The sequence below is a fragment of the Neofelis nebulosa genome, chromosome 3 (genome assembly GCF_028018385.1).
Source record: "Neofelis nebulosa isolate mNeoNeb1 chromosome 3, mNeoNeb1.pri, whole genome shotgun sequence".
In the NCBI taxonomy this organism is placed as follows: domain Eukaryota; kingdom Metazoa; phylum Chordata; class Mammalia; order Carnivora; family Felidae; genus Neofelis; species Neofelis nebulosa.
This window is the reverse complement of record NC_080784.1, coordinates 111,777,119-111,799,488: the sequence shown is the minus strand read 5'-3', so window position 1 is coordinate 111,799,488 and position 22,370 is coordinate 111,777,119. Positions and strand designations below refer to the sequence as shown.

The following is a 22,370-nucleotide window of genomic DNA, read 5'->3' as shown; positions in this document are numbered from 1 at the left end:
CATTTTAGTTCCTCTTGAAAAGAACTCCTGGTTTAAGGCATCTCTGACACAGGAGCCCCATTCAGAGTGGGGGTGAGATGGAGATTGGGGGTCAAGTTTCATTTTCCTTTCTCTGTTACTGCCCTTTGTCCCCATTTGCTCTCCCTTTTCCTTCTAATATTTTTCAAGAACTCATATATTTCAGTTGCCTCCTTCCTAATATTTACATGTTAGTAGAATTAAGGAAGTTAAGGAAGTTAGTTGTACTTTTCTGATATGCATAAGACAGACTGGAGTACCCTTAACTCCAAATGTAAAATTTGTAAAGAAGAGAAGCCAGAGATTTGAAAAAAATCACAGTCAAGTATATGCTCGTGCAGAGGTGGTTTTCAAGTGTGTAACTAATAACTATTTTGGGGCTCTTTGGGGACAGAAAATACATCACATGTCCTTTGCTTCTCCCTTAGAACATAGCTCCTAGAGATGAGCACTTGGTGGGTAGCTGGCACACACTTGCTGATTAGCTGATACCTTCCTAAGTATTGATGCAAAACAGTTGAATGGATTTCAATGCAAAAATTTAACCTTTATATATGTTTAGCTGTATCTTCTTGAATCTGTTCCTTAACTTTCTCAGATGGACTACTCTATATCTTACCTGTGTGTGCCAGAAATGTAACCGATGCTTGAATGGCTCTGTACAAATTTTTATTGAATCTGTTCTACCTGAGGTTTCATATGATCATAGTTTTATAGTTTTATATGATCATAGAAAAGCAGTCAATGGGAAAAATATCTCATAAAATCAACAAGAGAAGTGGTGACTACAGCTTATTGTAAAACCTGATTGTAAGCAAAATGTTATAATGTTGCTTTATAAAAATTTAATAGAACAAAAATATGACCTTTGATTGAGTAATTTGCACATGGTTTGTTTCAAAGCAGCATTAAGATCTTATTATTTTTTAAACTATTTAGTATGTTTAATCATTTTAATGATATTATATACAAAAAGCATTATTCCAAAAGTTGTAGAATCAAAGGTGAGAACTTGTCTAGGACTTACAGAACTATAAGCCCTTGCTCACAGTAAGAGCTGAGTTAACATTTGTTGATTGTTTCAAAAGACTCAAATTCATATTGTTTTTATCAACATTAATTAACATTAAGTCAATATCAAGGGCTTATCAATAGTAACCTGCTGTGCTTGGTTCCCATTCAGTATGTGGCCACGACATTAACTGGTAGGGTTAGCTCCAGGACTCCCGGTGCAGGAGGGCCTGTAGTGCTGGGCACCAGCACAGGAATCCTGGATAAGAGCAGCAAGGAACGCTTGAAGGAAATGGAGGTGGGGATTTGAACAGGAAGTTCTGAGGGCTCTAGTAACCAGAATCCCCACTGTCATGCCTGCTGCACCCAAGGTCCCCACGGTAGTACTGGTGCAGGTGCCTGTAGCTCCTGTGATTTGCCCAATTATTGTGACCAAAACATTCCAGCATATCCAACAGACTCTTGGACTCTTGGTTCCTCCTATGGTCCACTTAGCTTTGGCCCTGGTGATTGGAATCATCTGAGCAGTCTAGGGGCTCAGGGAGCCCTGTTCCTATCTATGTCATGCAGCTGTGGTCTCCCAGAGGACCCCTATCCTGCATCTGGCTTCATTTGCCACATACTGCAGAGAGCAGATTATGATCTTAACTCTGTAGTAGGTAGTCTCTCTGCCTCTGGCTTTGCGAGCCCTCCCACCGGTCTTTGTGGGGCCCCTATCGTGCTGCCCGGAATGGCCGGCCCACTTCCAGTCTCCATGGGTGCTCTGAGGCCTCCCCTAGCAGGGCCAGCAACACCCTGAGAACTGGGCTTAGGCCTGGCATTGGCCTGAAAGAGAAGGAAGAGGTAGTGGCAGCAGCGGATGGGCTAGACAAGACTAGTGCATTGGTGGCTGTGGAGCAGGAGGCACCCCAGCTGGTGTTGCAGTCACTGGTCTCAGCCAACCAGAGCGGCCCTCTCCCTGCCTTTGCCTGAGCTCTAGCCCCAGCCCCTCCCATTGGAAGTCGGTTCGCACAGTGCATATCTGGACTTTTGTCCCTGAGTCTAGGGACCCGGCCGCTTTGCCTTGACCTTATGACTTTGGAGGTCCCAGAGGCCCTGGATAAGGACGAAAAGGAAGGAGAGCCAGAGGAATTGAAACGCAGCATTCGTTTAACACCTAGGAGTCCCCCAGCCTGCTGGAGTGGGATGCAGATGACTTCCACATCTTCTGTGGGGATGTGGGCAGTGAGGTGAACCATGATATCTTGCATACACCTTCAGCTGTTTCCCATCCTTTTTTATGGCTAAGGTGATCTGCGACAAGTCTTAGGCAAGACCAAGGGTTGGTCAGCTCTTAACGACCCCAGCCATCATGCACAGACTATATGCATGCCAAGCCTGAGATGAATGGGAAGTAGGTGAGCTTGTGCCCCCCTAACCCACACACCTCCCCCATCAAGGGTGGAAGGACCAGTAGCTGGATGTGGTGCAAGAAGCAGAAGAAGAAATCAGACCTAAGATGGGGTCTGTGGCCAGGCACCTACCCCCTCCCTCCTGGGGGGCTGACTCGTTCCCACAGTTCTCTTTGGAAAACCCTCAACAATTCACCCACACATCCTCCCCCAAACCAGTTTCAATAAATTTACATTCATTAAAAATAAAGTCTAAAACAATGACACACAACTGGTGCTCATAAAGTTTTATTTCTTTATCATTGTCATTGAGTTTTCATTATTCTCATTATCATCATTTTTATAGATAAGACCATTATAGGACAAAGAGGCTAAGTGATTTGCCCAAAGTCACACATCTGGTTTGCAGCAGAGCAAGGACCAGTTTGCATTTCTTATTCCCAATAGCATGTTATTATTTCTGCAGTTGATCACACTGTCTTAAAAAAGGAAGGAAGGAAGGAAGGAAGGAAGGAAGGAAGGAAGGAAGGAAGGGAGGAAGGAAGGGAGGAAGGAAAGAAAGGAAAGGAAAGGAAGGAAGGGAAAGAGAGAAGGAAGGAAGGAAGGGAGGAAGAAAGAAAGAGAAAAGAAAGAAAGGAAGGAAGGAAGAAAAAAGGAAGGGAAGAAAGAAAAAGGAAACACATTCAGTCAGGTGTGTACAAATGAGAAACATTTAACCTTTTAACAACCTTAAAAGGAAAGATTTCCAATGAATGACAATAAATGCTCTTCCAATGTCTCATACTTTTTTTTTTTTTTTTTTTTTTTTACTGTGTATTTATCTGTTTTCCTCCAGATTTGCTTCAGTAGAATTATAACACCAACACCTTTTATTCGCAAGCATGCTGAGGATATCAATTCAGCTTTTAGGCTACTATTTCTCAGGTTTAATTTATTCTTAGATTTTCCTCTTGTACTTTTGTTTTCGATTTTTAAATGATTTTACATTTTCTTCTAAGTTTTTTTCCAAAGTGTTGGTCAGTATGTTGAGCCACTGAGTAGCTAATTGGAATCAGCAACCGTGTTAATCAAAGTATCCTCGCTGTCCATAAATCTTGTGAGGTAGGGAATACATCAAGCTCAGTGAAAGCACTTGGCATAGTGCTGTTGTAAGATACAAAAGATGTGAAAAATTAAAAAAAAAATTTTTTTTAATGTTTATTTTTGAGATAATGAGAGAGACAGAGTGCAAGCGGGGGTGGGGCAGACAGAGGGAGACACAGAATCTGAAGCAGGCTCCAGGCTCTGAGCCGTCAGCCTAGAGCCCCACACGGGGCTCAAACCCACGAACCGTGAGATCATGTCGGACGCTTAACCGAATGAGCCACTCAGGCGCCCCAAGATGTGAAAAAACTTTATAAAGTTTTGGTGGCACTACATGTACATACATACACTCCCATGTACTGTCATTCTGACGTCATTAAAAATGAAACAAGATAGGGGCGCCTGGGTGGCCCAGTCGGTTAAGCGTCCGACTTCAGCCAGGTCACGATCTCGCGGTCCGTGAGTTCGAGCCCCGCGTCAGGCTCTGGGCTGATGGCTCGGAGCCTGGAGCCTGTTTACGATTCTGTGTCTCCCTCTCTCTCTGCCCCTCCCCCGTTCATGCTATGTCTCTCTCTGTCCCAAAAATAAATTAAAAAACGTTGAAAAAAAAAATTAAAAAAAAAAAATGAAACAAGATAAAAGCAAAACCAAGTAAAAAGAGGAATAGAGAACTTGTGGTAATTAATTCTGATGAATACTGAATTTATTTTGTGTTTCCTGGAAACTAGTGAAAAAGACAAACATATGGATTTATGCTGTTTTCCTAAATTAAAGTTTAGTAAAAAGAAGCATAGAGGGTTTTCCTATTACTAAACTTTTCCCTGTTATTAAATTCAACAATAGTTAATCCAGAAAATCCATATAAAACAAACACAAGGATATAAATATTGTTCAAATGGACATTTCTTATATTCACTTGACATATAAGCCAAATATGTAGTAATATTTTATAATTCAGTGAAGCCATTTCTGTAGGGAATACAGATAACATACTCCAGGTACATTGTTTCCTGGTGATCTAACTGAACGTCTAACCTGATATTAATTTAAGAGAATGAGTAGTTATTGTTTCTGTTAAATATGAATTGTTTCAGAAGACTCTTTGGCCAGAACCCAGTAAGCTCATGGTGAGTGTTCTAATAAATACAGAAACTGACAATATTTCATGTTTTGGTTATGTGCCTCAAACACTTTATGTGTGGGAAGCACTATTGGGAAAGTTCTAGAACCTGCCCTGTGTTTGCACTCAAATATAAAAGATCTGACTAGTTGGGCATGTCCACCTCCTCATTCCCTCACTTGGCAAAGTGAAGAATACCTAACAACAACATACCGTCCTTTGAAATGTAGGCCAATATTACTAACTGACCATGGTAAGCCAAAGTGTGTCAGTGTGGCTCCAGTGGGAAATCTGAATTTTAGAAACATGACCTCAGGGACTCACCAAAATGGGTTGACTGCAAAACATATTCTCTAGGAGTTAGCCGAGTTGTACTATTAGATGGGATTATTTATCACTTTTCATTTAAACGTGATTAATTTATATGTTAGCTCATATTCGCCAGATAAAACTTTTTTCTTTTAAGTCTATTGATGCTGAGCTGCTTTTTCTAATAACAATTACCCAGCGTATTCAATTGCTAATTAAACCTATTTTTGGTTAGAAATTCCAGAAACAAAACATTAAGCAGAAAGTTGCTTGTCTTCTGATTCCTAGGCTAATTCAATAGGATAACAATAATGTGATTGTCCCAATTTGATTGCATTTTAAAAGAAGGCAGATTAAAAATTTATAGCATTTATAACTAGAATGACACCCATCATCTGTCTTTATATCAACTCTAGTTTCAGTAGAGTTAGTATTACAGAAATCTTAAAGACCCATGTATATCCTGAATTCAATTTATAGTTTATATAGGGTTTACAAATTATTCCCTCATATAGAAATTTTAATCACATTCTTCATGATGTTTTCAATAAAATGCAACTAAATTTCAGTGATTTGTAGTAGGATCTCTGTGCTTCCAAAAAGGGTGCTTTTCCTTAGAAAATTCTTATAAATTAGAGCCTCAGCTTTGTAATCAATAAAGAAGAAAGCTAACCGATTACTGAGGACATGTTTTATCTTGTCCTGTGGATTTAAATGTTTTGTTTATTTTGTGAAAATGAGGTCAGCTACATTTTGAAATGGTGAAAAGAAAACTGGAGTAAACTAAGGTAAATAGTTTGGCATTGGAGTCTTCTTTAAGATAACTTCTGGATATATTTAATTTAAATATATATTTAAAGGCGCCTGAGTGGCTTAGTCGGTTAAGCCTCCGGACTCTTGGTTTCTACTCAGGTCATGATCTCAGTTTGAGAGTTTGAGCTCTACAATGGGCTCTGTGCTGACAGAACAAAGCCTGCTTGGGGTTTTCTCTCTCTCCCTCTCTCTCTGCCTCTCTCTCTGCTCACACGTGCACAAGTGCACTCTCTCAAAATAAATAAACGTAAAAAAATAAAATAAATATATATTTGAACTTTATAAGTTTTTAGACGGTGTCAGCTATATTATATTTGAGATAGTGTCTTATTAGCCTTGTCAATTTTTTTATAAAATGTTTTCCCAACATTTATTAAAACACAAAAATAGAAACTGTGTTCTAATGGTCTGGGCTACCATAAGTTATAGCTTTCGGCTGAGGTGGTACTATAGAGTTCAAGGAGAAAGATCTCCCAGAGGGGAAATTGAGAAGAGTATTATAAATCCTTTAAACATCAGAGAATTGGCCACTCATGGAACTGAAGAAAATTTGATACCTTTTTAAACATCTTAATTCTCAAACTTTTCTATTTTAAATTAATAGAAAGTTATATTCAGAATGCCACTGTTGAAGTCACTTTCAAGCCAGTCTACACCACCCATTTTAAGCGATAAAAGGTTGATGATTAGTTAACAATGAGGTTTTGGAGTGGTGGTGGTGGTTGGGAGCCTATGTCAAAGAAAGAATTCTTGAAGATATCTTTGGTGCAAAAAGGGTGATTTTATCAAAGCAGGGGAATAGGACCCTTGAGCAGAAAGAGCTGCACTGGGGTTGTGAAGGGTGACTGCTTATACACTGTGGGGTTGGGGGAGGTAAGGTCAGGAGGAAGTTTCTTAAAGGGATTTCCATATGCTAAAGAGGTCACAGATAACTGGAGGTCTAGCTATAGTGAAGCTAAGGTTGTTTTTCCCTCTAGCAAAGCATTACCCTTAAGACAGTAGGGAGTTCCTGGGGCGCCTGGGTGGCTCAGTTGGTTGAGCATCTGACTTTGGCTCAGGCCATGATCTTGTGGTCTGTGAGTTCAAGCCCCTTGTTGGGCTCTGTGCTGACAGCTCAGAGCCTGGAGCCTGCTTCGGATTCTGTGTCTCCCTCTCTCTCTCTGCCCTACCCTGCTCATGCTCTGTCTCTCTCTCTGTCAAAAATAAATAAACATTAAAAAAAAAAAAAAAAGACAGTAGGGAGTTCCTGGAGATTAGGCTATTGATAGGGTTGCCCTTTTCTTTTAATATTACTAAGATACTTGTAAGCTGATGGAGACTATCAGTTTAACCATTTGTTTTCTGTCCTTTTCTTTGTTCTTGGGTAGCCAGGAGTGCCTGAGGAATGTCACACATATCCCACCTGGGTGGGGGATGTGCTAGTTTGTGCTTGGCCCTCAGCTTGCCTTGTGGTCCCTCAACAGTTAATAATACTTGACTCTTTATAAAGCTTGTAAACAAGATTACCTGTAGATATATCCCATATTGTAGAATTTTAGACATAAATGAAGACCAGATTCAGGCCATTGTACCTTAGAGATATTGACCATTGGGGAGCCATTTTTTCAGTTCACATTATTTATTTATTTTTTTATATGTCATTTAAGAGAGAGAGAGAGAGAGAGAGAGAGAGAGAGAGAGAACAAGTGTGGGAGGGGCAGAAAGAGAGGGGAACAGAGGATCTGAAGCAGGCTCTGTGCTGACAGCAGCAAGCCTGATGTGGGTCTCAAACTCATGAACCACGAGATCATGACATGAGCTGAAGTTAGACACTCAATGAACTGAGCCACCCAGCACCCCTCCAGTTCACATATTTTAGATATAAACTGCTGTCAAGCCATCTGACTTTGGCATGCAGTGATATTGCTGGTAAATGTTTAACAACTGGCTCTCTGGAGTGGGAGGGAGGGGAACCCTGATACATATTATTTGTTGACTTGCATAGTAAAACATTTCCATGACAGTATAGGAAGACATGATTCTAAGAAATATTAAATTAAATTAAATTAAATTAAATTAAATTAAAATATTAAATTAATATTAAAATTAATAAAGAACTAAAAGAGAAATCACTGGCAATACTGAGAATATTGAGGAGATGCTTTATTTTTCTCTTCCCTGTCCTCCTCCTTCTTCAACTGATTACAGCTCAGAGCCATGGGCTTAGTCCAGGAAAACTTTGTAACTGGGATGCAGGAGTATAAGAGCACCTGGCTCTGGGGTCCCAAATAGACCAGGTTTCACCACTTGCCTCCAATAAAATCCAAAGACAGAGAGCTGAGTGATGGTGAAACAAGAAAGGAATTTATTTCAGTGAGGCCAGAACTGGAAAGACAGGGGACTAATGTCTCAATGACTGTCTCCAAAGTGCTGAAAATACTTCCAGGTTTATACCAGGAAAATATGGGACAGAAGTTGGTGGATGCGTGTAGATGAACAATGTAGTTCAGGTCCATCGTTGTCTTGGGGTCAATCATGTTTTCTGTCCTTTTCTTTGGATCTCTCTGGCGTCAGGTCATGGCAGTTGTATTGCTTGAGGGGTGGTTTTGGTTCCCATCACTGGATGCTTTGCCCACCGAAACTTTTGCCTGAGTTAAAAGATAAGCTGGAAAGAATCAGAAAGTACAGACTAAAGTCAAAATGGAGGTAGTTCAAGTCCTTTTTTAATTTGATCAATTTGGGGTGGTTAAAGGGCTCTGGAGAACTTAAGGTGGGAAATCTTCCATGTTCTCTCGATTGGGAATTTCAATTCACAGGTTAAACTGTTCTTTTAATTTACATAAGCGTTGACATCACATAAAATAATCACTAAAAAGTAAAAGTTATCCAGTGAGAAAATTCTAATGGAATATAGAAGGTGACAAAAAGAAATTTTTTTCAAAAGCTAAAAGAGAATTGCAGAGGAGCAAATAAAATGATTCCCTATTCTTCCAGTCGTGGAGAGGAAGGAACTTCATAAAGAATGGATCAACACAGTAGAAGTATCAGCTTCATAAAGAATGGATCTCAGTCAGTTAGAGCATGCAACTCTTGATCTTGGGGTTGTGAGTTCAAGCCCATGTTGGGTGGAAGAAAGGAAGAAAGAGTGGATCAACACAGAAAGTCATATATGAAGAGGTTTTATTATTTGAAGAAGCCAACTGTTGCCCCTCATGTAAGAACTTATGGAATTATATGGCATGAGATTTTAGAAAGAAAATAATGTAACTGAACCATTGTGAGTTCTCTCCTTGGTGAGTCACAGACACACCATGTGGACTTGTTGCACCAAGTAAGCTTAATTTGCAGCAAATAAGGTGGTCATGAGGAATAACTTTCAACCCAAAAGGGTGAATGGATTCCTTTTATTTAGGATTAGGATGAGTATTTGGATAGGGAAGCTCTGTCATATGTAAAGGTGGGAATAAGGCCATTTATGCACCTTAAGGAAACTTGCCTATATGTGCATTGTATGTTATGTAAATTAGGCTTATACTCCTCCTTGGGTGGAAATTTTAGTATTATCATAGGGTAAGTCACACACAAAGTCGGGACACTAAGGCTTTTCTTTCCAGGAAGTAGCTTTATTCATGCCAGGGTGGGATCAGCGGGCTAAGACCCAAAAGGCTGAGCCCCAAGCCTGGCGGCGGGGGGGGGGGGGGGGGGGGGTCACCTTTTGTACAATTTTTTTCCTTTGTCTCCCATATATGGTAAAAAACAGTCTGAATGGGCAGTCTATATTACAGAGTCATGAGGAATGTCGCACACACACATAGCTAGGTTGCCTTCCCTTGTCTTGAGGTTTTCACCACATTCCTTATGGAAGGACTCTACCACATTCTCTCCTTTGATGCTTGGACCCCCTATTTTTGGTCAAAGAACATCACCTTGGTTTAGAGGTTTATGTTTCCATAACATCATCACATGTGTGGCTGCTTTCCTTTTGACCATTACCTCAATGAGGCTGGAGACAGACTGTAAAAGTAGGGGAGCTAGGCAAGGCAGGATTAAGCAAGCCCCCCAGGTCAAGAGAAAAATACTTATGAGGGTTTGGAATCCCCTGCAAGTTGAAAATAAATCCTCCTAATAACTCTTCAGGGCCCCAACCTTTCCAGGTCTGGACTGGGACATGAGCAACCTTTCTCATTCGATCTGTGATCTCCTCTATGACTTTTCCTTCATCATCTATCTGTAGGCAGCAGTTACTCAAGTTAAACTTTCCACAAACTCCTCCCTCAGAAGCAAGCAAGTAATCTAAAGTCAAGCGATTCTGATAGATACTATTGTGCATTTTGGTTTGCTGCTTGGCTAGTGAGTTAAGAGCTCTGACAGTTTCATTGTTTATAATTTCTACAACTGCTTGCAGTCCGATTATGTGGTGTAGCATGTAAATGGGAATGTGGTAGCCCCAGGACCCATCCTCTGCCCAGGTGGCAGGGCCATATTGGATTACACACTTGGGAGGCCATTCATCATCTTTCCAGTTACCAGTTGGTAGGGCTCGTCATTTCCTTTGAGTCTCCCTGTCCCCATACACTTGGACTCTCAAATGTTCCACTCTGGCAAGTGGGAGCAGGAAGAAAGATGGACAAATAGTTCCCAGCACACATGACCCTGACCAGCATGAGGAAAGTACTTTTTAGGTTATCCTTCCACATATCCAGTATAGTTCACCTGGGCCCCACCATTCAGTGGCTGCATTGACATTGTCCTAGGCCTCTTGGAGATAAGAGAATTTAGAAAACGGTTGGGACCTGCCTCAAGGTGATCTGGTAAACTCCCACCATTGGGTTTCCTAGGAAATTGAGTTATAAAATCTTTGGTCTAATGTTAAACGTTCAACATAGATGGTCAACTTTCTTCCCCACCGGGCAAGGCAGTTTTTCCCAACAATTGAGGTTTTGAGGAGCCAAACCCTGGTAGTAGGACTGGGGCATTCTGTTCCATTATAAGGTTCACAGGGATCTAATTCTCTAGCCTCCCATGGCCATTGATTCCCCATGTTGGTTTCCCCACATATATAGCAAGAAGAGATCTTCAGAGTCTGGGCTACAGTCTCTGCTAGCGTTAGAAACAAGTTCTATACTGTGACTGAAATGGGAGGGTGGCTACTTCTTATTTCTTCACAGAAGGAGTGGAAGACTTGATGGGATGTGGTTGGATGAGCAGTAGTGACTCTCTTGAAATATAGCACAGTCCCTGGGTCTCTGTCTCACCTGTGAATCTGGATGCCAATTATCCTGGGTTAATGATGGTAAAATTAACAGGGTTATAGGTTGACTGATAACCTGATATAGGAAGGAATGCTATTGTGCCTTCTTTTTTCCAAGTAGCCCATGAAACACAGCTCCAGCTGGGGCATACAAACTCAGGTGTATAGGCACATAAACCATTTTCTTCACAATGTATTTGTCATTGAGTTGTTTTTTCCACTCCCCATTTAAGCCTCTGTATGGTATATCATGAGTCCTTGGGCCCTCTATGACAAGTGCCTGCTTTTTTTCATATGACAGATGCCTCTGGGCCAGTATCTATAACTGCACATATGTCAAACAGCATTGACACTGGTCCTTTTGGGTTAGTAATTTGTGTCCAGCTGACCAAGCTCCTTGCCCCACCTCTTGGTAGGATTGGACTTCTAACCAATCTTCACTGGGGGAGTGTTGTGGGTCAAAGCAAGTGTATTGACTCTCCCATTGGCAGATAGAATAGGTGGTCTTATTGTGTCTGCAGGACTTTTCCTTGGCATGAGAAACGGGTATGGTATAGTAAGGTCCAAGTGACTCCCTGGCCTAACCTGGTTATACAAATACATGGGTCACGTGATGAGGAATCTAGGCTATGCTTCAGAGTCAAGGGATGTATAAATGTTGGCTCAATGTAGTCTTTAGATCTGTTCAGCCAATATGGATTTCCTGATGGAACTGCTTGACAAAAGCTGGAGCCAGTGCCTCAGGAATTGCTACAGAAGGGGTCCAGATTAGAAGCAACCGATACCAATGAAGCATCCTATCCACAAAGGGAAGGTGAGTGCTAACAGAAACCTCTCACCACACTTTCAGCCAGCCTCTGCCAATCCTATGGTGAAAAGTAGAGCAAGAATCACAATAACAGCAAGAAACAAGGGGGACAGTGCATCACAGTAAGGAAACAAATATAGAAAATAAGGACAGTCTATTTGTTCCATCGGATCGTTGATTCTTCAAGCTTCTGCCGTGCGTAGATTAGTCAGCTTCCGGAGTGACTAAAGCAGGGCTGCAGTCTCCCCGAGCCTCTGGAGTCGCAGATTGCTTCTTCCGTGTGGTCAGCTTGCACAGCATTGATGGCTCAGGAATGCACTCCCAGTTTCGAGATGCCAGCTTCACTCTGCTGTGATGAATCCAGGGACCCACTTCGGCTACCTTTACTGAACTAGGGGTGGACAAGATGACAGTAAAGATGACAGTATCCTCCAGAGGGGATATAGGGGTTGGACATCCCACTCCTTCACCCATACCCTATCTCCTGGTTTAAAGGGGTGAGCCTGTCTGGTCAGACTCACAGGTAATCACTTCCTAACCCAGTGGTGTAAGGTGGTTAGGGTAGAGCCAAGGGCTTGCATCTGTTGCCTTAGGGTTAGATTGCCTATCTCATTTAGATCCCCCTCTTATGCCCTTGATAATGGGGGGAAGGCACCCATAAAGGATTTCATAAGGGGAGAACCCCGTCTGCTTAGTGGGACTACATCTGATTCTTAACAGGGTGATTGGCAACACCTGGTCCCAGTGTAGGTGGGTTTCTTGACATAGTTTACTTAATTGCAGCTTCAGGGTTCTGTTCATTTGTTCCACCTTCCCAGAGCTCCGAGGTCGGTATGCCATGTGTAACTTCCAGGTGATTTTTAACCCTTTAGCCACCAGCTGCACCACCTCAGCCACGAACGCTGACCCATTATCTGATCCTATAGTGATAGGGATCCCAAATCGAGGAATGATTTCTTTTAGAAGTCGGGCCACTTCATGTGCCTTTTCTGTGCGAGTAGGGAAGGCTTCCACCCAGCCTGAGAAAGTGCACACAAAGACCAACAGATATTTATAGGATTGGACCCGGGGAAGCTCAGTGAAATCCACCATCATACTTTCAAATGAGGCTCCCCTGACACTCTGCACCCCAGAGGCGGCCTTGGGTCCTTGATGTGGGTTATTCTGGGCACACGTTTCACATTGCTCGCATACTGCTTGGGCTATGCTGAAGAGTCAAGGGATACAGAAATGTCGGCTCAATGTAGTCTCTAGATCTGTCCAGCCAATATGGATTTCCTGATGGAACGGCTTGTCAAAAGCTGGAGCCAGGGCCTCAGGGATTGCTACTTGGCCGTCTTCAAATTTCCACCATCCACCTGGGAGTTAGCTTCCATTTTCAGTCAGTACCAGGTACTTTCAAGTTGTGAGTAATTAGGGTCCCATTCTGCCAGTGGACTAGGGAACAGTGCTGCGGTTAAAGCTGCTGATTCTGCTGATCCTTTGGAAACCACAAGCTTTGCCTCTTGGTCTTACCATTTCCCCATGCAGCCGAGGTGTCTCCCCTTTGATGTCCCTGACAATGCATGATAGCCACTCGTTTAGGGGCCCACACAGTATATAAGAGTTCAAGGATTTCCTTATCATACTTTATGTCTTTCCTCCTGAGTTTGTTAGACCCTTCTCTTTGTATAAATCCCCGTGGTGAAGGCATACTTAAGAGTCTGTGTATATACTAACACATATCCCTGCCTCCAGGCAGGTTAGCGCGATGAGCTCTGCCTTCTGTGCCAAAGTCCCCTGACCTACGAATGACGCGTTGACCATCTGCTGGTTAATGGGCACCTCTAGATCAATGGCTGTTGAGACGAAAGCCCTCACATAGGCTTCGTAGAACTGGCTTGGGCTCTCCTCGGGTCCATGGAGTACTTCAGATGTTTTGCTCATATTTATGGCCTTTCACCCCCACTTTCTTCATGCCATTTAGAAGGGCTTCTTGATACCGTTCAGTCCTTGTGAGCCCTCTGTCTACACTTGAGTCATTTGGGTCCCCTTTGGGGTCCTCCCCAGGGAAGTGGGCCCGAGTATAAGCCTGAGTGTCTAGTGACCCAGTGGGGCATTCTCCTCTAACAATTTTAGGGCTGCCTGGGTAATTTGGCAACGTTCCTCCATGGCAAAGGGGGTCAGGAGGAGTTGGTGGCAGTCCATCCATGCAGGTTTTTGGGTTTGAATTATGGACTGCATTAGTTCAATCATAGTCTGGGGCTTCTCTGTATAGGAGGGAGTACGGTGCTTCCAATTTAGGAGGTCCGTAGTGGTAAAGAGTTGGTGCACAAAAACATGCTGGCCTCCTCAGATCTGGCCTTCCTGATCATAATAGATGGATCCCCTAGTTTTCCCTCAGTGGCATCTGTAGGGCTCCCCGGTGTTGTTTCAGGGAGGGACTGCCTCCCTTGGCCTGATATTCTTATCGCCTTCCAGGAAGGGTGTATGGGGTTAGGACTGGTGATCCGGGAGAGCTGGCCACATCTGGAGAGGCCGGTGGTGCTAGAAGTGGGGAGTGAGGCCTCAGGACTAGGGGCAGGCTCTGGTGGGGTTTCTGCAGCTGGGATGGCTGGAGGCACAGATGGCAGTGGGGCACATGGCAGTAGGGTCCCTTCGGGCCCTCCCAACAGTATGGGCTTTTCAGTTTTGAGTTGGCATTTGGAGGAAGCCACAGCCATCATAACTTTACAGCTCTCTTCAATACACACTTTTAGTCAAGGCAGCCGGTATAGGACTAGGTCTTGCCAACAGTCAATGTAAGGAAATTGGTCCGGGTGGCCTGGATCCTGCACAATGACTCTGAACACTCGACCAATTAGTTCCTTCTCAAGTGAGCCCTTAGAGGGCCAGCCCACCCCAAACGATGGCCAATCAATTTCACAGAATGTCCAGAGCTTTCTGGGAGTTAATTTCACACCATAATGTCCTGAATATCCTTTTTGAAATTCCTCAACATACATTCTAGGGGAGTCAGTTTTCTCTTCTTTCTACCCATTTCCTCCCCCTAACTGGCAACTTTCATGCACAAGAGAGGGCTAGGGGGAAGGGAGGGACTAATTTGGAGAGGACCCACACCAACTTTGTCCACTTTCGGCTGCTCTCCTCTCAGAGATATTTCAGGCACCTCTTAGCCTTGATGGGTTCAGTATCAAGCTCTGACCCAGATCAGACTCCCCAGGAAGTCTGACACCACCCTAAGCTGTATGAGGTCACCAAGGAACTGTGGATGGGGACTCAATACTCGCTTTGGCCCATTGGTCAGGTTGGAAACTTTCTGCTGTTTCTCATTCATGCACAGTCACATAGTGACTCCAATCCGCTGCCCAGTGCCCAGCACCTTAGAGTTGGTTTTGTTCCTTATGGAAATATTCAGGCAGCTCTGGGAAGTGATCAGGCTCTCCTTCTATCTCTTAGGGGCAGATATACCAAAATGAATCCAGGTTCTTACCAGTCTGATGGGCTGTGCTCCCTGAGCTGGTTCCTGGGCCTCGCTGGGTTCCTTTGTGTATCCGGGGCCCTTACCCTGGCATGACAGGAGGGGCTAGTCTCCTATGGATCAAGCGGTCCACTGGTGCCAGGCAAGGTCACTTCTCCTGGTGCTCCAAGCCCCAGTGACAAGGGAAGTGAAACGCTGTGTCTGCCTCCTGGGCAAGCCCCCACGTAATGTAGCAGTGAGTCACACACGGAGTGGGGACACCAAGGCTTTTCTTTCCAGGAAGCAGCTTTATTTGTGCCGGCACTGGATCAGCAGGCTAGGATCCAAAAGGCTGAACCCCAAGTGCAGTGGTGGGGGTGGGTGCCTTTTGTACAAATTTTGCTCCTTTGTCTCCCATATATGGTAACATGCAGTCTGCATGGGCGGTCTATGTTCCAGAGTCGTGAGGAATGTCGCCCTTGAGCACATAGGCAGGTTGTCTTCTCTCGTCTTGAGGTTCTAACCACATTCCTTATGGAGGGGCTCTACCACATTATAATGAGGTAAAGGCAGTTGTTTATCATTCTAGAAGTCACTCTGAGGCCTGCCTATGCAGGCACAAGTGGGGAGTTACACTCAAACTGGTCTGGGTGGTCTGGTGGCTAGAGGTCTCATCAGGGTAGTCCCATGGCTCAAGGAGTGGTTTCAGTTTCTAGTTGCCTGAGTTAAGAGATAAACTGGAAAGAAGAACTTAAAGAAGAATGTGGTAAAAAGATTGGTGAGTACAAGCAAGTGGGCAGTGAAGGTCAGGTCTTAGGGTCTAGCTGGTGACGATAACAATTCCAGTGCAGAATAAGTCCAGTTGTTCTATGGGTAGGCCTTAAGCACTTGGAAAATATATCTCCAAACCAATAATCTCTAGTCCCACTTGGATAAAAATCCTGATATATGGAAAGCTTATAAACTTGAGGGACTACTCAGTCTTTTCCATTCAAATATATTACATAGGTTTGATTGTTTATAAATGTAGACTTTACCAAAATATTCCCTCTATGCTCTCTTTAGATTCATTCATTCATCCAACAATATTTATCAAGTAGGTACTATTTATCAGACCTGGGGCAGACAGAGTGTTAGGCAAATCACTGGATTAGATGTCTCAGAGGTCCTTTCAAACCTCTCAGGTGGAAACTTCAGATGGAGGCAGAGACAAAAACTGAGAAAAAGGAAAGGCAACTTCTTATAATAAGCATCTTAATATGTAAATATTTAATATTTAAATCTTCATATTTAAATATTAGTTGGCTAGGCCATCTAACAACTCCCAGTGATCAGCAGATTTGATTCTTACTTACTGAAGTAACAGATCCAACTTAAAAAACATTTATGTAATGGCTTATCATACAGAGTAAAAGATTTCTTCCAGTAAACAACTTAGGCCAACTAATCAAATGTCATGCTGAAATATATATATAGAATAAAAAATTATCAGAAAAGTTACAGGCTCTAAAATATCAGGTTAATTATCTCCTTAAAAATTCCTATCCGAAGATCATACTGCTTGTCCTTCATTATGTCAGAATGAGTTGACTGTTTGTGAAGTGGTTTTTATATCTATTAAAATTAAGTACTTCCACTTCCCGTTACCAAAGGAACTGGGTGCTGAATAACTCAGAAAACAACTTTGGTCTGGTAAAGAGAGTGGAAAATAATTTTGGTTGAATCATTTGTATTAGTTAATATAGTTATCATTATTTGCATGCTGGTAGGACACGGGAGTCATAAAAGTGTCTTTATCAAGCTTTTGTTATATTGTTGATGAATTCATTAAATTTTCTAGGAATAACGTATTTTGAAAGTACTTTAATTCTTATTATTTTATGCCAGTAAATATATAGAAACCATGACATGCGTGTATTGATGGTACAACTATATCAGCTGCTCAGAGTTAAATGTTGAAAAACCAGGACCGTGTTTTGCAAAGAAGAAAAATAAATATTATCTTATTTTTGAAACAGGTATAAAAGCTTGAAGGCTTCCCATAAGAGAATCATTAATATAAGCATTGACCAGTAATGGGAAATTTGCCATAGAGCATTTTGTAGATGTATTTGGTTCTCCTTATATGTGTTAAAAAAAACAAAATTCAACAGAGTAAATTTGAAAATACAATTAACTTTATTAAACAATGAGTGGATCAGGCAGCATCCTATCTAACGAGTAGAGGGGAGCTCCAAGGAGTGGTATAAAATGAAAGGTTTTATAGGAAGGAGGGTTGGGCAAGAAAGTTATTAGCCCAAAAAAAAAAAAAAAAGTTCCAGGCAAGGTCACTTTCCATTAGGGGGAGAACAGGGGTTTTTATCATGCAGATTACCTCATCTTCCTTTGGGGAATGGAGAGGGCCCATGTGACAGATTACCTCATGGGCACTGATCAGAAAATTCCTGATTGACTGTAAGTCATTTCTGGGGGAGGTCAGTATAATGTATGTAGATACCATATTTGGTAAAATTATCGATGAGTTTTTTCAATGTTATGATGGGTAATTTTTTAGGAATTTAGATGTGAGTCAGATATTATAGCACTAATGATGGGGTTTGGGGGTGACAGTGGAGTTTGGAACTTATGGCCAAGAAAGAATTCTTGAAGACGTCTTTGGTGCAAAAAGGTGATTTTATTAAACCACGGGGACTGGACCTGTGGGCAGAAGGAGCTGCACTGCGGTTGTGAAGAGTGACTGATTATATACCTTCAGGTTAGGAGGGGGTTAGGGACAGTGTAAATCTCTAAGGAATTTTGGAAGCAAGGTTTCCAAGACCTTGAGGGGCTAGCTGTTGTTAGGAAAATATCATTTATTACTGTTTAGTAAAACCTCAGTCATGAGACCCCTCAGATGTATATCAGGGGCCATATGCTTGGAGTATAATTGCCAACATATACTTGGGGGTTAAAGCTAAAGGAGGTTTGCAAAGGAATTTTTATGTGTTTAAGGAGACTCACAGGATCCTGGGGGGGGTCAGGATAATGTTAAGCTAAGATTCCCTTTTGCCCCTGCAAGTGTCACTATCAAGGCAGCCAAGCTCCTGGAGGAAGGTCACTCTGCCTGTCTCAAGGACATGTCAATGGGCCGTAGGTACTAAGGAAATTTAAGTTTTAATTTGCCTTTGTTTCCCACATCACCATGACAAGCACTTAAACCCTCTTACATCTTGATGAGGGTGATATTAGGGCTCCAGGAAACGGAGTCTATAGGTTTCTGGAGATTAGGTTATGGATAAGATTATCTTTTTCTTGAAGTTTACTAAGTTATCTGTAAACTGAAGAAGACTCCTGTTCTGCATGACTGTGATCTGTATCAGTCAACCATTTGCTTTCTTTTTCTTCTTTTGTTCTTAGGCAGCCTGGAGTGTCTGGGGAATATCATACATATCCCACCTGGGGGTGAGAGGGTGGGAGGGAGTGCTATTAGCCTGTACTTTGCCCTCAGCTTGTCTTATGCTCCCTCATCTCTATCAGAAGTTATAAAATAAATTTTAAATTCTTGGGAAAAAAAAACTTACAGACAAATTAGTGACATAGTGCTAAGTGTCTTTTAAGTACAATGTTGTTATTGCAAAGTTTTGTTAGCTTAGAAATTGTCCTATGGCTTTTGAATCACTTTTTATGAAAAAAAAAAGATTTCCTTCCCATTTGTTAAAAAGTAAGATTTATTTAAACTCTCTCAATGTTCTAGAAACTGGAAAGAATTTTATTTGTGACTGGTGCAATAAATGATACAGTTGTTCTTTTTTTTTCTCTCATTAGAAAAGTATTTAGATATTTCTTAGTCAACAAATTGTTGAGATAAAGTTGGCAAATCCACGGCTCTAATGAATATTTACTACTTTCCCTCTCTAAATCAAAAACACTGGAAATTAGTCTCTCTGAACTTAGTAGCTTCAAACTAATGCAAAAAGAAAAAGTACAATGAAGAAACCAGAGTCTGTCTAGTCTCTGGGTTAAATACTTGCATAAAAATCAGATACTACCAACAACTATTACTCAATTTCTGAGGACTGTTTGCTTCTCTTTTCAGAATGGACTCAACGCTCTCCATTTGGCTGCCAAGGAGGGCCATGTGGGCCTGGTTCAGGAGCTGCTGGGAAGAGGGTCCTCTGTGGATTCTGCCACTAAGGTAATGTTCATGCTAGTAGAATTTATTTCCTTGGACAAGAGGAAATGATTTAAAGTTATTTTGTCTGGTTATACATTGCAGACGTTTGAAACTCTTTCCACTAAACTTTGCAGAGTTTGAGTTGATTCTTTTAGAGACTTATCAAACATGAGACTGGAGAATTCTGCATACTTTGTTTCAAATGTTCTGTCTTTTTTTCTTTGATTCATGTAGACACTAGATTAATATAATCATGTGTGGACGACAGCACCTATTTTCCTAAGGTTAATTCATTTTTTCAAAAGTATATTGATGTAGTAAACTTCTCAGTGGAAATGGACAGGTAATTTTCATGCTTTAATGAAGTTGTTACATCTTTTTAAATGTATTCATTTAACTTGGTAAGAGAATATTCGGAATCTCTTATAGTGTAATGGAAAAGAGATTTTGGATCATGGATTGAATTATTGGGGAAAATTAGATTTTATCACTATAATGTGTGTTTGTAAAACTATTGGACTCATTTTTAAAGAACTGTACAAGATGTTTGGTATACTAGAAACTATTTTTTTTTTATTGATAGTCCTTTTACTAAAATATATTTGAACTTTGTCGTTGGGGAGTCATTTCAGAAACAACTGATTTAAGTATTTTATTTTATTTGAGGGAGAGAGAGAGAGTGGGGGAGAAGAAAAGAGGGAGAGGAAGAATCTTAATCAGACTCCACGTTCAGCTCGGAGCCTGATGTGGGGGGATGAATCCCACGACCTTGGGATCATGACCTGAGCTGAAATCAAGAGTCAGATGCTCAACTGACCTAGCCATCCAGGCACCCCAGAAACAACGGATATATATTTTTTAAATATCATCACTGGTGACAAATCTTTGTCTTTAGAAGGTAAAATTTTAATTTGGAGAAGAACAGTAGTTAGTCAGAATCAAGCCTGTTGCCCAGAGCTGGAGTGTGATAATATGGTTGTGAGAGATGCAGAGAGGCTAGGCTGTAGGCCCTCAGGCGACCAGCTGGGGCTTTAGTCTGATCAGGGTTGGACAAAAAGAGTGGTGGAATAAATTAGGAATATGGCCAGTTAACCTGGATTTCTAACACCTCATACACACATGATTGTCAAAATATAGACTGGCCCGACACCTCACGAGAATTGTGAAGGATGGATAAGGAAAGCACTATACAGGAGGCTCAGTGTTTTGATGGCAGACAATTTATCCCCTTCCAAGGTGGGCTACTCTCTGGATTAGAATGACAAACTTTAACCACTTGAAGTTATCAATCAGCAAAATTGAAAATGCCTGTACATTCGATGTCTACAAAATTTGGAAACCTCTAATATTTTCTATTTTGTTTCTCCAAAACAGAAGGGGAACACTGCTCTTCACATTGCATCTTTGGCCGGACAAGCAGAAGTTGTCAAAGTTCTTGTTAAGGAAGGAGCCAATATTAATGCACAGTCTCAGGTACTGCATTCAGATTTTCTCTGGTGTGAATGAATTTAAATTAGAACAGCTTTGTGAAATTGATTTAATGGGTTGAGCCAGCTGTTGGATAGTTAAATTTGCTGTAAATATTTCCGTTATTTATTTCAGCCACATTATTTTATGAACTCATGCTATGATATTTTTTTGATGTATTATGATTCCCCTCTTAATATAACTGAAAATTTGACAACTACACAGTCTGTCATTCTCTTTAAGTGCATTAAAAAAGCATATAAAGTGTTTTTTCCCAGAATGACAGTGACATCTGTGAAATATGAATTATTCATGCAAGTTCTATGTTGTGCTATAAAAGTAGTTTCTCTCCTTAAATTTTAAAAATTCTCAAAAGATTAGCATTCCAGTAGGAGATCTGCTATGAAGTGGGAATCACACTAATTACCTCACACCCCAAATGTGGACTTTACAAAAACTCCTGAAGGAAACAAGAAAATTCGTGACCCACAGCCTTACAATGCATGTAATAACAATTATGTAGGACAGAAAATGCGCGTTCTTAAAATGAAGTATTTTTTTGAATTAAAAAAATAATCAAAATACATCATAAACTTGATGCCCATTTTCTGCGTGAAGAAATGTTGCTTTGCCCAAAGCTTTCCTTTTGGTATCTATTATGAATCTATGTAGAAATTGAGGGGTGTATCCTTTTAAATCCATTTCTTCTCTCTCTCTTTTAAAGTTTTTAGTCTCTCTAGCATGCCACAGGCCATGCCACGGGGACTATTAGCAAAATAAACCAGTTCCTGTCTATCTATTCTTTGGGATAATCTCACTGGCTTGCTTCTGAGGGGCCTTGTGTAGGAATATCTCTACCTATTTTGTTCATTCATTCATTATGTTGACATGTCTCCACTGGTATAAATAGCACTACAGGGCAAAAGTTAGAATCAGCCCTTTTTTCTTGGACTTTGATTAGAGGGAAGACTCTGTTGAAATTATGACAGACAAGACGTTATTTATTTTCACCTCTCTAATATCATACTGTTTTAAATAACCGCATTTTTCTTTTAAAGCACAATTTTTCTTTTGAAAGTCCAATACACATCTCTATTTTAACATTTATTGAGAATATTCCATATTATAACATCTTCATGACATGAATTTTTTTTTTTTTAAATTGATACCATCTGTAAAGAATTCCCATATAGCATATAAAGTATAATGGCATCTTGGGCTTAGAGACACAGGACTTGACAAAATCTACTGCTCTAAACTAAGGGATTAAAATCTTTTCTTTATAGCAAGAGAACATCTTTTTGCTCCAGAGCAAAGCTTCCAGACCTTAGCTGGCATCATAATCACCCACAGGGCTTGTTGAAGCATGTGCTTCTGGGCCCAACCCCAGAGTTTCGGATTCATTTCTGGAGTGGGATCTGAGAATTTACATGTCTCACATAATGCTGAGGTTTTCCAGTTCAGGAACACTATGAGACCCACTGCTTTGGAGAATATAAGAGAAAACTGGGCTTAAGAACACTGCTAT

The 22,370-nt window shown here is 41.3% G+C and overlaps 1 protein-coding gene across 50 annotated transcripts in view; it reads left to right on the top strand.

The window, feature by feature from the left end:
• ANK2 (ankyrin 2) overlaps positions 1-22,370 on the top strand; it is a 679,068-nt gene that overhangs the window by 483,994 nt on the left and 172,704 nt on the right. For all 50 annotated transcript variants that reach the window (XM_058721568.1, XM_058721573.1, XM_058721572.1 and 47 more), the window contains 2 exons: positions 19,298-19,396; positions 20,750-20,848. In XM_058721568.1, the coding sequence (XP_058577551.1) occupies positions 19,298-19,396; positions 20,750-20,848 (198 nt within the window). The remainder of the gene's footprint in view (positions 1-19,297; positions 19,397-20,749; positions 20,849-22,370) is intronic.